The sequence below is a fragment of the Lepisosteus platostomus genome, chromosome 7, assembly GCF_059453375.1.
Source record: "Lepisosteus platostomus isolate fLepPlt1 chromosome 7, fLepPlt1.hap1, whole genome shotgun sequence".
Classification (NCBI taxonomy): Eukaryota; Metazoa; Chordata; class Actinopteri; order Semionotiformes; family Lepisosteidae; genus Lepisosteus; species Lepisosteus platostomus.
Genome location: NC_142617.1, coordinates 15,082,700 through 15,099,411, shown reverse-complemented (window position 1 = coordinate 15,099,411; position 16,712 = coordinate 15,082,700). Strand labels below are relative to the sequence as shown.

Here is a 16,712-nt window from a genome sequence, read left to right as displayed (position 1 = left end):
ATACAGTATTACTGTAGATGGAGAGTACGGATATATACAAATATGGACATATATTCTATACTATATTGTATATGGACAACCATATACAGTAAATGGCTGCATATTTTAATTAGGTTTATTAAATGCTAAGAAAAATTACTGCGTTATGAAAGTAATTCCTAGGAAATAGCTACTCAGAATGCAAACTGAGCTGAAGAACAGATAATTCTTGTAGGTAGTGCCTATTCACTTTATATGCTAATTCTGCATTTATATCCATTTCAATTTAAATCTGAGTTCAAAAAGATTGAAAGGATAAATCTCAAATGCTTATTAAACTACTACTCATACTCAAACCTATCAGGACCATCTTCTGCTGATAAATAGCTTGGATCTTTTTATAAAGGATATTTAATTTAAAAAGTATACAGTCACCTCAAACGTGTTTGAACGCAAGTAATTTAACTGTGACTACGTTTACAGCAGTAGGCATTATTATCCTAAATAATTAAAAGGCAGCATTCAAGGCTGGCAGAATGTGGGCACTGAAGTTTTAACAGAATGTTGTTTTTTTACCAGGAGAGACAAATTAATGTTCATGCTTTATGCTTTACTGTATATAAACTTATCAAATATATATGATAATAAATTAATTCAAGTGATATAGCATGAATATTGTGTATAGACAGAAGATTAATCAAACAATAATGCAAATACATTCTGTAGCAAATACTGTACATTACATAGTCTGTTACATAATTAAGTATTTATTTTTAAACGTCAAGCTGTAACTATTGTTTCCTTGAGATCTTATAAAAACTCCCTCAAGTATTTTTCCTCCCTCAAGTCTTTCAACACTGATGTTTTTTTTTATTTATTTATGACTTACATCTTTGTTAACATTTTTTAGCTGGTGGTAAATTCTCAATTTCTCAATTATTTAAGATAGTGATATATACATAATAATTTCAGAGTATTCACAAAAATCTCAATAGCTTTTCAGTTTTTACGAGGACTGATAGTAGACATTTCAGGTTTCATTATTAATAAAGTATTATCTTATTAATGTATGTTTCTTTCAGTTACACTTGGAAAAAGCTTAAGAAATTATGTTTCTCATGATCATATTACCCATAGCTGATACTACAAACACCTATATTGCCAACTGAATATGTTCCTATTCTGTTGAACTGTTCCTAAGTTGTAATCAGCAGCGATCATGTGTTTTCCTGAGGTAAAAAGCTAATTTTCTCAAAGAAGAATTCACCCCCACCCCCCACTCAACCAGCACCAGCCAGTTGTTTCCCAGATGCCTTTGCTGCTTTCTTAACATTCTTTATCAAAGCTAATGAGGTCAGCCTTTGCCTTTTTTAGAACGAGCAATGTATGGACTTCAGTTCATCAGAGACAGTCAGGCCAAAGAGACCTCATTTGCCACACGCTGTCTGAAAAATTGGCGTTTTACTCCAATTTATGAGGGGCGTGCTGTGCTATTTCCCTATCTCTTCTATGATCCTATTCTTCTCTGGTAAATTGCCTGGTTAATCGGCAATGACAGATCAGGGCTGTAAATAGAACTGGAGACTCCATGTCCTTGTGCTCAGAGCGCAGCAAAGTCACATTTTACATCGCTGGGCTTGTCATCCACAGGTCTCCCTCCCTTCCAGGAAAAATCCAGTAAACTTTTCAACTTGGCTTTAATTCCATATGCATGGTCTCACATTTGTGAGCTCAGAACCATAAGGATTTATTAAAACAGCATTTATTGTCTACAAAACACAGGTGATGTGTGTATGCAACATTTCCTTCTATTTATTTCTAATTAATACACTGTAATATGATTATCTTCTGTCCACGCAACTAAAATATCATTACTATAAAAGCTTATACATCTTATTTATGCAAAAGAAAAGGTCTTAAAATTTAAGTACTGTTATTAAACTTTTTTTAAAGGTGGCAAATGCAGAGAAACGTACTGTATCTATACAAGGAATAAGATAGCCGATTTTACTTTTATTAAGAGTTCAAAATTTTACTGATATATTTTCAATGGGCTATGTACTTGTAAATGCATACACACAGAAGCTTAAATGCATAAAACAGAAAGCATTCTTTTTATTAAAACCATTTATCCCCAAAAATTGCAGAATCCATCTATTATCAGAAAGCTAGCTGCTCTTTGTTGGTAAACGTCTTGACAACCCAGAGACTATCCTAGAAAGGATGTTTGCCAAATGTATCCACGGAAACAATTCAGAGTTTTCAATTAAACTAGTCAGCAAGTCTTTGGAAAGTGGGAGAAAACTAGAAACCTGTGTGTACATGTGGAGAACACGCAAACACCACACAGAAGACACCAAGTATTTAATTGTATTGTTGCACATACTGTAGGAACTACCTGTTTCATGATGGTGGCAGCACCGTTATCAGTTATTTAAACTGTATCATGAATACACCTCTCATACTGTATATCTACAGTATAACATACACTGATGACCCAACTTCTGTATTTGTCTTTCTAAATTTGGATTTCTTAAAGCTGTTAACTTGTTTTTCTCATTTTATGCATTTATGTTTCTTATTAGTTAATGATCTAATGTTGTGTTAAGTTTTACCAGCGTGCAAAGCAAATTTCCTCTCTGGGACAATAGATGAAGTATTTGTGCCATTTGATCTCATCACCTTCACTATTAACTGATGGACTCAAAACTTCTAAAGTTTTCTGTCTCTCAATCAAAACTCTTTTTGATAAGGAATTTTACTAGATTTATTCTCTTTAAAACTCAAGCGTAAAGTAACAAACTGCAACTGTATGTCCAGCGACTGTCCGTATTTTTACATCATTTTTGGTCCCTTCATGTGGATTCTCCAGCTACTGCCAGCAGCCACATCACCCTGCAACTCACAACTGGCAACCCACTGAAGCTAAGCAGGTGTGAGCCTGGTCAGTACCTGGATGAGAGACCTCCTGGGAAAAACTAAGGTTGCTGCTGGAAGAGGTGTTAGTGGGGCCAGCAGGGGGTGCTCACCCTGTGGTCTGTGTGGGTCCCAATGCCCCAGTATAGTGAGTGTTCTGGTGCACTAAGGCTGCCGTCACATCATCCAGGTGGATGCTGCACATTGATGGTGGTGGAGGGGAGTCCCCATTACCTGTAAAGCGCTTTGAGTGGAGTGTCCAGAAAAGTACTATATAAGTGTAAGCAATTATTATTATTATTACTGCTGATTTCTTACCTCGACTCAGTTTTATTCATTATGTTCATTTCCCAACACATAACTATACACAGCCATACTGTACATTAGTCTTGGTCAGTATTCAGTGGATATACTGTCTTATACTGACAGTATAAGCATCTTAACTGGGTATTTCTGACTAAGTTCAGTTCTACATCTCCTGGCAAGAGCAAATAAACAAATCTTCTTCTGACTGAGTGTAATTAATTCAAATAGTCTGAAGGACAAACCTGCAAAACCCACCTAGTTCAGCTCAGTCTGTTTTGCCCGAGGCATGTACAGTATTGCTTTTCATAATACAACACTATCACAAATAATTAGTCGAGCTTTGTGGTGGACAGATAAGTTGACTCTTATGAAGGTAGCAGTACGACATCTGGAGTTTTCCTAAAGGTAGATGGGGCTGACTGTTCATTTACAGGTACAAGAACAACCTGTTCTGTCCTACAGGGATGCTCTGAGGGCTGTCTGACTGCTGCTATAGTCTCACTTATAAGGGACACAGTAATCCTGAAGTCCTTTGCTCCACCATCAAGAAAAGCTCAATCCAGTTAAGAAGTTTGCTTTTCCTCCCTCCGTTGAACAGTACAGTGCCTTGCGAAAGTATTCGGCCCCCTTGAACTTTTCAACCTTTTGCCACATTTCAGGCTTCAAACATAAAGATATAATTTTTTTATTTTATGTGAAGAATCACCAACAAGTGGGACACAATTGTGAAGTGGAACGAAATCTATTGGATTTTTGAAACTTTTTTAACTAATAAAAAAATGAAAAGAGGGGCGTGCAAAATTATTCGGCCCCCTTGCGTTAATACTTTGTAGAGCCACCTTTTGCTGCGATTACAGCTGCAAGTCGCTTGGGGTATGTCTCTATCAGTTTTGCACATCGAGAGACTGAAATTCTTGCCCATTCTTCCTTGCAAAACAGCTCGAGCTCAGTGAGGTTGGATGGAGAGCGTTTGTGAACAGCAGTTTTCAGCTCTTTCCACAGATTCTCGATTGGATTCAGGTCTGGACTTTGACTTGGCCATTCAAACACCTGGATACGTTTATTTGTGAACCATTCCTTTGTAGATTTTGCTGTATGTTTGGGATCATTGTCTTGTTGGAAGATAAATCTCCGTCCCAGTTTCAGGTCTTTTGCAGACTCCAACAGGTTTTCATCCAGAATGGTCCTGTATTTGGCTGCATCCATCTTCCCCTCAATTTTAACCATCTTCCCTGTCCCTGCTGAAGAAAAGCAGGCCCAAACCATGATGCTGCCACCACCATGTTTGACAGTGGGGATGGTGTGTTGAGGGTGATGAGCTGTGTTGCTTTTACGCCAAACATATCGTTTTGCATTGTGGCCAAAAAGTTCGATTTTGGTTTCATCTGACCAGAGCACCTTCTTCCACATGTTTGGGGTGTCTCCCAGGTGGCTTGTGGCAAACTTTAGACGAGACTTTTTATGGATATCTTTGAGAAATGGCTTTCTTCTTGCCACTCTTCCATAAAGGCCAGATTTGTGCAGTGTAAGACTGATTGTTGTCCTATGGACAGACTCTCCCACCTCAGCTGTAGTTCTCTGCAGTTCATCCAGAGTGATCATGGGCCTCTTGGCTGCATCTCTGATCAGTCTTCTCCTTGTCTGAGCTGAAAGTTTAGAGGGACGGCCAGGTCTTGGTAGATTTGCAGTGGTCTGATACTCCTTCCATTTCAAGATGATCGCTTGCACAGTGCTCCTTGGGATGTTTGAAGCTTGGGAAATCTTTTTGTATCCAAATCCGGCTTTAAACTTCTCCACAACAGTATTACGGACCTGCCTGGTGTGTTCCTTGGTCTTCATGATGCTCTCTGCGCTTTCAACAGAACCTTGAGACTATCACAGAGCAGGTGCATTTATACAGAGACTTGATTACACACAGGTGGATTCTATTTATCACCATCAGTCATTTAGGACAACATTGGATCATTCAGAGATCCTCGCTGAACTTCTGGAGTGAGTTTGCTGCACTGAAAGTAAAGGGGCCGAATAATTTTGCACGCCCCACTTTTCATTTTTTTATTAGTTAAAAAAGTTTCAAAAATCCAATAGATTTCGTTCCACTTCACAATTGTGTCCCACTTGTTGGTGATTCTTCACATAAAATAAAAAATTTATATCTTTATGTTTGAAGCCTGAAATGTGGCAAAAGGTTGAAAAGTTCAAGGGGGCCGAATACTTTCGCAAGGCACTGTATATTCATTCATACTTTAACGCAACTCTTTCACAACAAAATATGTAATATTGATAACCATTTGTTTACCATGACTCCTGCCTTCATGACAACTACTGCCACTCCTGCTCTCACAAGTCTGAGTTTCACACCTTTTATTGCTGGAGGTGCTATAGACCCTACTTAGTAAGTAGGGACAGTAGTTTTAGTGCTTAAAAACTACCGTCATATTTTCAATCTGCATTTCTTGCAGATTGCAGAGAGTTTTTTGTAGCATTATTGCAATGTTATTTTTAATTTAATAAGCTTTCCAGTAGGAGTTTAGACAAACCATACTGAAAGAGCCTTGTTAAGGTAGTTAAAATCTTGCTGATGGTTTCTGACTCCTAGGTCTTGTAATTGTCTTCTCCTTCTGGACTTACAGTAAGTGCAGGTTTTAATGATGTCAATCACGGCATGCTACTGCATCACATGCATAATCATCTAGTGGTCTCAGGTGCTTGGCTTGGCTCCCATTTGGTAACAAGCAGGCAATTTGGAATTCCTGACTTTTTTATATCTGATGTTGTCACAGTTACTGAGGGTGTATGACACGACACTTTGTTTGGACTGTTTTGTACATTCACCATCAGATTATTCACCATCATGGTGTTGAGATTCACTGTTATGCTCATTTACTAACTCACATTCACTTCGGTGAATTACAGTTGGTTGTCTTATATTAAGATATGGATGCAACAGAGATTCATCTTAACCTAAACTGTGATAAGACTGAGTTTGTTTTTACTGGCTCCCAATTCCATATGCAAAGTTGGTTATTTCAGTGTTGATGTTATTGAAATCATTGAAAATTACCACTTGACTTTATGATAGAGATAATAATAATAATAATTGCTTACACTTACTGTATATAGCGCTTTTCTGGACACTCCACTCAAAGCGCTTTACAGGTAATGGGAACTCCCCTCCACTCCACCACCACCGCAGCGTCCAACCGGATGATGCGACGGCAGCCGTAGTGCGCCAGAACGCTCACCACACATCAGTTATCAGTGGGGAGGAGAGCAGAGTAATGAAGCCAATTCATAGATGGGGATTATTAGGAGGCCATGATTGGTAAGGGCCAATGGGGAATTTGGCCAGGACGCCAGGGTTACACCCCTACTCTTTTCGAGAAACGCCCTGGGATTTTTAATGACCACAGAGAGTCAGGACCTCGGTTTTACGTCTCATCCGAAGGACGGTGCCTGTTTACAGTATAGTGCCCCCGTCACTATACTGGGGCATTAGGACCCACATGGACCACAGGGTGAGCACCCTGCTGGTCCCACTAACACCTCTTCCAGCAGCAACCTTAGTTTTCCCCAGGAGGTCTCTCATCCAGGTACTGACCAGGCTCACACCTGCTTAGCTTCAGTGGGTTGCCAGTTGTGAGTTGCAGGGTGATATGGCTGCTGGCCAATGTCACAATGAGATGTCACAATGAAACATTTTTTCAATATTTTGGTTGTGGCCCTCACTCTATCTGATGCCAAACAAATTATACTTGTCTAAATTTCATAAAGATTTGACTACTTTATGGCCTTACTTAGTGGATAATCTATTCAAATACTGAGCAAGGTTTACTATATCCAGAATTGTTAGCTAACTAAACTACACAAAATACTACAGAATGCCTGTCCTGGCTAAACTGTATTGGCTCCTGGTTAACAGAGAATGTAAAGGATTTCTTGCTTAATAAAGCACTGACTGGTCTCACTTCGGGTTACCTTAAGAACCTACTGCATAAGCACAGTCTAACACAAGGTATGATCCGCAGATCCAGGTCTTCTTAGTCTATATAAAACCAGGCTCTACACAATGGGCAACAGAGCCTATTTTGCAGTGCCATGAATTGCCCAAATTCTTTACAGATGCAGCAATAACTGACATTTTTAAAATACACTTTTTTTACAACAGCTTTTAATGAATCATTTTGTTTACTCTTAGCCTCACTTAGTCTACTTACTGTGATTTTTTACATTCATGTTTTAAAAAGTATTTATGAATAAAATGTTTCCAAAACGCTATTCCAGACACGTTGCCTCTTCACATATCCTGCTGGAGAGAGCTTTGTTAGCCTGGTTTTGAGGGCATGAAAGCGCTTGATTTCTTTTCATCTGTCACAAAAGAAAACAGCACTTGAATGGGAGGTGCCATCATATGGAATGAAAGTAAAAAGAAAGGAAACCTGTGCTTGTGGGCGAGTTGATTTCTTGTCGGATGCTTCTTCCAGACTGGCTCCCTGACCTGGCGGTCTCTCTCTGTGGCTCCAGGATGTCGCGGTACTTTGACACCATTAAGACAGAAATAAAGTACACCACAGCCAGCGCAAGAAACTGGGCCTGTTTACTGTCGTCCTGTGAACAGAGACACACAGTCACCACAACACTCAGACATTTCAAACAAATCTGAGACTGCAAGAGCGGTTTATAAAATAACAATTTATAAAATTGCCTAGCAAGGACACCGGTTTAAAATTTTGGCCACAGAGCATAGAAATCGGAGAACTTGTTTCAGCAGCCAGCACTTCAGATACAAAACACAAGATAATTTCTGGATTCATTTCACATATTAGAAAGAAACTTTAAGGCACTGATATACTGTACATACTGCTTTGTATGTTAACAAAATAAATATGAATTTGAAATGAATCTAAGATCCCAGTTAAGGCAGGAATTTAATAACCTTATTACTTTATTATATTTCAGAAATATGGCAATTAGCCCAATATCTTATGTACTGTACATGTCACATTTTATATACCACAAAAGCATACTTTAGAACCTTTATAGAACCTACTACATTAGACTGTTTAAAATTTATTAAATCATAATGATAAATATGAACATTACAGTGTCATTATGGTACCTTTGATGAAGTGAAGGGGGGTATCTACTTAACTTAAATGTTTCAAGAAATCATTTAAAGATGCCAGAAGAAAATTGTCACATTTTGTGAGAAGTAATTAATGCCGCCCAACTCGGACTTGACGTAAGGCAGCAGTTTTGTCAACAATTAATGACAATTCTTCTTCTCTAAAGTGCGCACTGCTCAATGTTGGTCAGAGTGTGAGGCAATGTGAGACCATGAATAGTTAACTTCACAATGCTAATAAAAAACAGAAAAACTGGCAATGTGTTGAAAATTAGATTTTTGACTACAGATACTACAGACGTACGGCCATATCTTTCCAATCGGAAAAGTTCATTAAGATTTTAAAAAACAGAACGGGCCAGAAGAACCATGGTGCATGCAGACTCACCACATCCCGGAATACTACTGCCCGAAGACGATTAATGTCCACATCCTGCAACAGTCTGTCAGGGTCCTTGATAGGAGAAAGGTTACTGGGAACATTCTCTATGGTAGTCTGAAGCAAAAAATATACAGCACATCTTTCAAACCCCCTTAAACATGGTTCTGCAATTCTATTTAATAATTCAATTACTACATGAGCTGCAGAAACATACTGTAACACACACATACTCATTTTCATGGCAACTAGTATTCCAGACACCCATAGTCTCCGTTTTCATGCAAACTAAGAATCTTTATCATTATTGGCACAAATATGAGTATTATTAGTGTTTTAGGAATGGTGGAGTAGTTTGGAAAACACTTTCCTAAACATGGATTATAAAAAGGCTATACTGATCCATAATAGTGAGCCTGAATTTTAAAAATAAAATATTTAACAGGCTTTTAATCGTGACAATGTTTTGGGAGGCAAGTGATCTAACAAATCAGTAGAACCGATGAACTGAATTAAACAATTCAATTGTTTAGTGAAATGGAACACAATATACCTGAAGAGAGTATAGGAACCTACAGTTAGTAAAGAAAACATTTCATAGATAATATACTGCAGGAAAAATTCAGTAACTTCAAGTTTCTGGGGGCTAATTCTGAAAGAAATATTTTTTATGTCAAAGAGTGAAAAGGGATTACTTCAAAAAGGAATTCGAAGCTGCTCAGTGAAATTACCTTGCTGGCTGGGGTCCCACTCTGCAGGGTCTCCTGTGTCTTACTGTTGGGCATGGATGGTTTTGTGGTCCTGTCACGTTGCCTCTGTCTGCACTCAAGGCAGTTCCGTACAGCGACGCAGCACACTGGAAAAAGAAGGTTTGTTCAGGGGAAGCGCAGAGTGTACTCTGTGAGGAATTCTGGGAGTTAACAGAGTGATCCCAAGATCCCGTCCTTCACAGAACAGCCAGGGTTCATTTGTAGCAGCAGGCAGGCGGCCTCCTAAAACCCTTATTAGTTCATGCAGAGACCCAGCTACAACAGTGTATTAGGGAAGAAAGTTGTGTTTACAGCCGTTCTCAGTATTTGAAACAGTTAAACAGTTAAAATGTGCTTAACCTGTCGTGTGAGACACTTTTTTTTGTAATAATGGGGCCCATTATTCTCCCCTGCAGCTCCTTAATTTCCACTGCCAATTAACTAGAAAGGATGTTTAACAGAGGATTTTCCAAATTATATACAGTACATAATGAACGCTGTTTTCTTACAGGTTCTGTTGTTTCATTTTCAATATGGAGGGAAAAAACTTGGAATGTTAAATAAAATAAAGCAACGTATTAAAATATGAAAAGCTGGAAACCAAACTTATCAGGCTTTTGGATTTCAAGCAATATGCAGAGCTGTTTCATGTCACCTAAAAAGGGCCCAATGTCTGGAGATGAACAAACAATGGGTTTAGCATTCCTATGGCTCAAATTTTGCAAGGAAAATTGGAAGGCATTTCTAAAAATACTTAAAAAACAGAATTGTGATAGGAAAAAATAATTTTGCACAGGCATATTAAAAGTAGTGATATGTTAATAACTACTACTATGTAATGGAATATACAGTACTACTACACTTTTAAAAGTTAAAAAAAAAAGTTTACCAACAAGTGGAGAGTATTTGACCCATCTAGATAGTAGATATCCAATCTGAGGATCTCTTCCAAACATTTCTTTCATCAGTTTTATGCACCCCCTTCCCCTTCACTGTTTTTACTTATGTCCTCTGGCTCATGTTTCACTAGTGATTCTGAAGCAGTCCACTGGGCTGATTTTCTCCATGTCATTGAGGATTATGAAAATTTATCGTGTACCTCCATAGTCTATAGCCTTCTCTGTTCAAGACCGAATCAGTTAAATTCTTTTAGCATTAATGTGGGAAATGCTGAAAATGATTGTTCTGGTGATGAAAACAGCTTTATAACATTCCTACAGTTAATGCTGACTGTATTCTAGATAAGGTCGTAATAGTGTATTGTGCAATTTCAACACAACTTGATTTAAACTCTACACTTTGAACTGCATAATTTATAACTAAATAAGTGTCACATTCAGTAGTGGTGATTTAACAGCCTTAACTATGAACCACTAAGTGTGACACCTTATAAAGTAATGATACTTAATGGCTGGGGAAGGCCATCTGAAGAATGTTAAAAATGGGCAGAGCTAGACCCCCGCTCCCACCAGCCAGGCAGATCCACCTTACTAAAATCTCACATCGCCACGGAAACACTCACCGAGCCTAAGGCACTGCCGCATGAGGCCTCCCGAGGACATGTTCTTCTCCGCTTCAATCTCGCTGAAGTTGAGGGAGCTGGCGAACACCAGCACATCCACCATGGCCATCAGCCGGCTGAGGAACGTCACGGCCGTCTCCGCGGACATCCCCTGCGTGGCTTCAATGTTCTCCAGCTCCATCTTTGAAGAACATTGAACAGAAGACATCAAATACTTTGCTTTACTTAATAACTTCAGAGCCAGACGTACATTACTCTCTTCTAAAAGGGGTTTCTACAGGAGTTCTGCTGTCTTGTGCTGTTCTCAAAGAACAAGTATCTTTAATGCCAATCGCAATGTGAAAGACATTTCTAAACTGCTAAGCAAAAAAAAGATGCTAGTAGATGCATGTCTTTGAGGTATTTTGATAGATACTGTCACTGTCATATGCATACCTATTTACTCAGAATCTCAGTGTGTCCCGACAAACACAAATGGCAAAGGTTCTTTCAGAGGAGCCTGAATTAACGACTTACAATCGCTCCACTGAATTTGGTATCTTTTTAACATTTTGACCACTGAGTATAGCTGCGGTTGCTCTTCAATCGCAAATTTTAACAGTCAAACAAATTCTCAGTAAAATACACTGAAGTCAACAACAAAGTTCTGCATTATCCTTTCCTGCATTGCAAGAAGTCATGCATACAGTAACTAGGTGTGCGTGAATGGTGCAATGATGGAAACTGCCGTTTCTGGTTTATATCGAGTGTGGGAACAACACAAACAGCCAAAACACGGTGTGCTTCCCCCCTGCCTCCCAGAGCTCCACCACTGAAGTCAAGAAGAATGTCATCAGTGTCATCGGGGGTGGGAGGAAGAGCAGTTCGTCTCCATGCCTGAATATGTGTTGCCATGCCAATTATGAAGAGTCGATAAAGGCAACACCTGTCAGCTGAGGAGCAGGTCCTGGAGTATTCAGGTCTCACAGCCCCCACCCCCTCTGACTTCAAGCTTGAAATTGAGATGGGTTACTTATTGACAGTGTTGCTGAAGAACTGAAATGAATTTTACCATGGCTTTAAAAACATCACAAAACACCCTGTGACATTCAAGGATTTTATAGCCACTGCCTGCCTTGTGCTTCACTGGAGTGCACATAATTTATCAACACAAAGTTGGCAGCTTTATGTTTTTGTTTTTATTTGGCGTTTTCATCCAAAATCATTTATATTCCAGGTGTTGCCTACTGAAGGATCCACACTAAGAGCAATCCAAAGGAGTTGAAACTCCCCCACAATTATGCTTTAACTTGAATTTGGCTGACGTCTGAGCTTATAAATCATAGCATCTGTAGAGATGCTGTACTATACATATTACAAGGGGAGCAGCTCTTTTGGAATCTTAACTCATCTAGTTTTCTAAATGTGGGATGTGTCTGTAACTAGTTTGTTCTTTATCTGCATGGTTCATCAGTGAATACTCATTTTAAGTGTAAACTGAATGTATCATATTATAATATCACCAACCATACACAATGTTTCACTACAATATCTCATGTTCCTGACAGGACATACTGGATGTACAATTTGGGGTTATTTTTGTGTCTCTCACGATTTTCTGGTTTTCTATTTTTTTGTAAGGCCACTTAGCATTACAGACAGCCATGCTGTAAGAGTTAAGATTTTGAAGCACACAAAGCAGCAACAAATAATGAAATATGAAAAAAACATGGATTGAAAAGAAAACAAAAACAGTGGCTCAATATTTTGTAATAATGTTTTTGGGCAGTGAAACACAGGCACATAGCTTAAGTTAAAGACTAGTTACTGGAAGGGAAATGATAAGAGATCTTGTTTTGTTATTTAAAAATAATTTGTCTGGTGTTAGATTAAAAGAAAGGCCAATACTGCAGTAAAGCAAGAAGCTTTTAAAGTCTGGCATTACTTCATGAACGAAATTAAATTTACAGTTTAGTCAGCAACACAGTGAGGGAGCAGGATGTTTTAATTTTACTTGGTGTGTTTTTGGTGTAGGAAGGGCAAGGGGGGATAGTTACATCTGGGGTAACACAAGCAGACTAAATACAGAATAGGATGGAGTTAATCCCACTTGGACTCGACAGCTACCCACCTCACCAACAGAGCCTACACTGTTAGACAATGGGGCAACCTCATCACTCTTTGCCACTACTCGAGCTAAAGCCTCCCTTGGGAAGAGATGTGAGCAACCACTTGCTTCAGTCTTACATGTTAACAAAGAAGGAAACAGCCTTGAAAATCATCATTTAAAAAAAAAACAGAACAAGAAAAATTCACAGTGCTGGTTCTTGCTCTCTATTCTCTTAATGTAAGCGAAGGCATGAGGGTAAAATGAGCTTCTGCTGTACAAAATCGGTCATTTCCTAAATGCGATGAAACACTTTAATAGAGCTGGCACTTTTGTCCAAATTAACTATAAAGACTAGAAAGCGGGCTACTCAAGGAACTGTTTTACAGTGCATGGTCGTCAGAGGGACAGAGTAGAAGAAGGCTAAGGGTGTGAGGTTAAGTACACTGTGATATGTAGGAAATGCCAGAGCTTAAACCAGGAATTTTCTAGCAACAATCCCTTTACTATGAGTACAGTTTTGGATTCTAAAGTGTCCTAGAAAGATTTTTGCAAGATTTTGATGTTGCTGTTAATATTTTCAAATTGCCCATTCGGCAATATTAAGAAGCAGTTAAATCAATTGAATTATTCCTTTGTTAATAGATTTAAATCTAACATATATGATAGTAAACATACAGTAATGTAATGTTTATAATAATGCCCTCCCCTGTTTTATTTTGTGTGAGGGGAGCTATTAAAGAAGTGCTGCATTCATAATATCTTATATATCATAATATCTACATTCATAATATAGTCATGAAAGTGTTAATACAAGAAGAAGAAAACTTGATTAAGCATGTTACAGAAAGACATGAAATACATCTGGATTATGTAATTAACAGAATGATCTAACAGTAAATATCCTTGTGTGAATAAGTATGTGAACCTTAGAGTGATAACTCCTTCTGCATCAATGACTTTAATTAGACATTTCCTATAACTGTTTCAGTGTCACATTGGCTTTTAGGAATCGTGGCCCATTCTTTCTTATCTATCCTCTTCATGTCAGTGCCATTTGAGGGTTTCCTTGCATAAGCAGCTTGCTTCAAATGCTGCCATAACATTTTAATGGGGTTTAAGTCCAGACATGACCTACTTTCAGCTCAGTTTCTGCTGAAAAATGGATAGCCTGATATTTTCCTCCAGAATTTGCTGATAAAATGCCATGGTTTATGGTTCCATCAACGATGGCAAGCTTTCTAAGTCCCGTGGAAATAAAGCAGCTCCAAACCATGATACTCCCACCACTATGCTTGAGGGTCAGAATCAGATTATACTTTCTGAAAACTGTTGGGGTTTGGATGTCTCCACACAAACCACTTCTCATTGTGGCCAAAAATGCTTCAAGTAGTCTTATGAATTATCCAGGTTCTTTCTGGTGAATTCGAGGCTGGTGGTGATGTTTTTGTTTAGGGAGCAATGATATCGATGGATACTACTAGACTAGAGTCTCTGTGGTTTTGGAATATTTTCCATTTGTAGACTGAGACTGTAGACGTTTTGTCCCCAAATGTTTTGTAACCCTCGTCTGACTGATAAGCATTAAGTAGTCTTTTCAGAGAAGACCTCTGTTACTTCTCTTGTCAGGGCATGACATGTTTCCACTAACCTATATGGTAAAGACCAAATGTTATAGGATAGGACTGCCTAAACTCAGTCCTTGTTTACTTTTTACCCAGTTAAATCTAATAACCTGCTTTTCTGTGCTAGAGATTTACTTATTATTTCAGATACACTCCCCAAATATTATTTTCTATTTCACAGAACACTGCAACTCAAAAAATTAAATTAGTAAATATAAACTCAGGTTCAAACATGGGTAATATGGTAAGAAACTGGAATTCCCATAATTATACTGGGGGCTGACAAACTTTCTCTCAGACCATATACTAATTTAATTAATACATGAGTACATTTATTTTATTCTCTTTTATTCTGAAGAAAATGATACTCCCAGGTGGAAGAACTCAACACACAAGCCATAATGTGTGGATGCTATACACCTTGTTCACTAATCTTACTTAAATATAAGGCAGAATATTAATTAATATCAATACATGAATATCTAGATAAGGGACTGAAATATTAAGCAGGTCTATGTTTCTATAACACGTTTCAGGCTGTACAAAGAAAAGAGTTCTTTATGTAGATTACACTTTAACATCACTACAGTACATCTATTTTACAAAAGCCATGAGTAACTTTTCTTTAATTGAGCAACCTAAATACCACTGTTCAAGGATATGCATTAACACTGCAACCACTCATTTTCTGAGAAATTCCCATTTGAAATGAGGGAAAAAAAATCTGTTATCAATCAGAACCTTCTTTCTGAACATGCAACTAAAAGAACTAGTGCATTATAAAAGAGAAACTGAAACTTACAGCAGTTATACTAACCTTAGAGCTCTGGACATGCAACAGACAAAACGGACAACAGAATACAACAACACAAGAAAAAAAAATGAAAAAAGATTAAAATCAAAAGAAACTGCAGTCTTTCATGATATTTAACTACATATTTGTTCACTATGGACTTGGATATTCATTTTTTCTTAATCTGGCATTAGAAACGAGCAATAAAATAATAATCAAGCTATGAGTAAAAAAAAAAAAGCTCTAGCAAAATTATTCAACATGTTATCAAAGCATCAGTTAATCAAGCCAAGCATAAATAGATATTCATTTGTCTTAGAGGCAGTGATAAACCACATTTCAATTCCACTGTTCAATAATACATGCATTCCATTCCACAATGCTCCCACTAACATGCAACCTTTCAGTTCTCCCACTAGGTGGCACTAAGTCCTTGCAGATGGAAGATTGCCCACTTACAGAAGGAGATGTAGCTGCAGAAAGTAATGGCAATATTCCTCCACAGGCGATAATTATGTTGTCTACCATCTGGGAAATGAGGTGAATCGTATTATGTACAAAAATGATGTTCTCGTTACTATTCACAAAGTCCATGACTGATTTGGTTGAATGGCTGAAATAAAAAGAAGGAAAAATATTTGTCAACACTGTAGAAAGGAGCCGCCGGACACAGTATCAAAATTAGAGACAATGTTGAACACCAAGCCAAGTGAACAGCACTTCGTAAAGAGTTTTTCGCTCAGATGCGAGAAAAGTATCTTGAGGGGGAAAAGTTTGTGGCACCTGTACATCACACAAACAAGTCACATTCCTTTGATTAAATTTAAGATGCATCGTAAGCCAGAAAAGTATGTTTGTGAATACTGTACAGTATGTCACGTGGACTCTGCATTTAATTTTTTTAAAATAAAACATTCAGATATTTTGATACTTATAATAGTCCATATAAAATTGTATCATGATTCAACAACCAACAGACCTAGAGAAGAACAATGTTAAAAATATTTATCAATATATCTAAAAAAGTAATAAAATATTTTAAATGTTTTTTTAGAGTAAACAGCATCCATACATCCATATGGTAAATAATTCAGCGAGAAAGGAAACATTAATACACAGCCTTAGAACAGAACAATAGGACCCAGGTTCAACAGCATGTTTTTTTTTTACCTGCATAACCTCTTTTCCCTATCCCACTTGTCAAGAGACGGTAACTCCAGGCTGCCCATAGT

General features: G+C 37.9%; 1 protein-coding gene across 18 annotated transcripts in view; it reads right to left on the bottom strand.

Annotated features, from left to right (window-relative positions):
- The window catches only part of nbeaa (neurobeachin a), a 361,778-nt gene that overhangs the window by 179,405 nt on the left and 165,661 nt on the right, over nt 1-16,712 (bottom strand). For 10 of the 18 annotated variants that reach the window (XM_088639435.1, XM_088639437.1, XM_088639439.1 and 7 more), the window contains exons 24-29: nt 15,940-16,093; nt 15,490-15,513; nt 10,977-11,157; nt 9,437-9,561; nt 8,715-8,822; nt 7,641-7,809 (exon numbers count right to left, since the gene is read on the bottom strand). In XM_088639435.1, coding sequence (XP_088495561.1) covers nt 7,641-7,809; nt 8,715-8,822; nt 9,437-9,561; nt 10,977-11,157; nt 15,490-15,513; nt 15,940-16,093 — 761 coding nt within the window. Of the gene's footprint in view, nt 1-7,640; nt 7,810-8,714; nt 8,823-9,436; nt 9,562-10,976; nt 11,158-13,086; nt 13,146-15,489; nt 15,514-15,896; nt 16,094-16,712 lie in introns of all 18 variants that reach the window. The other 8 variants (XM_088639438.1, XM_088639452.1, XM_088639453.1 and 5 more) reach the window with 3 other exon arrangements.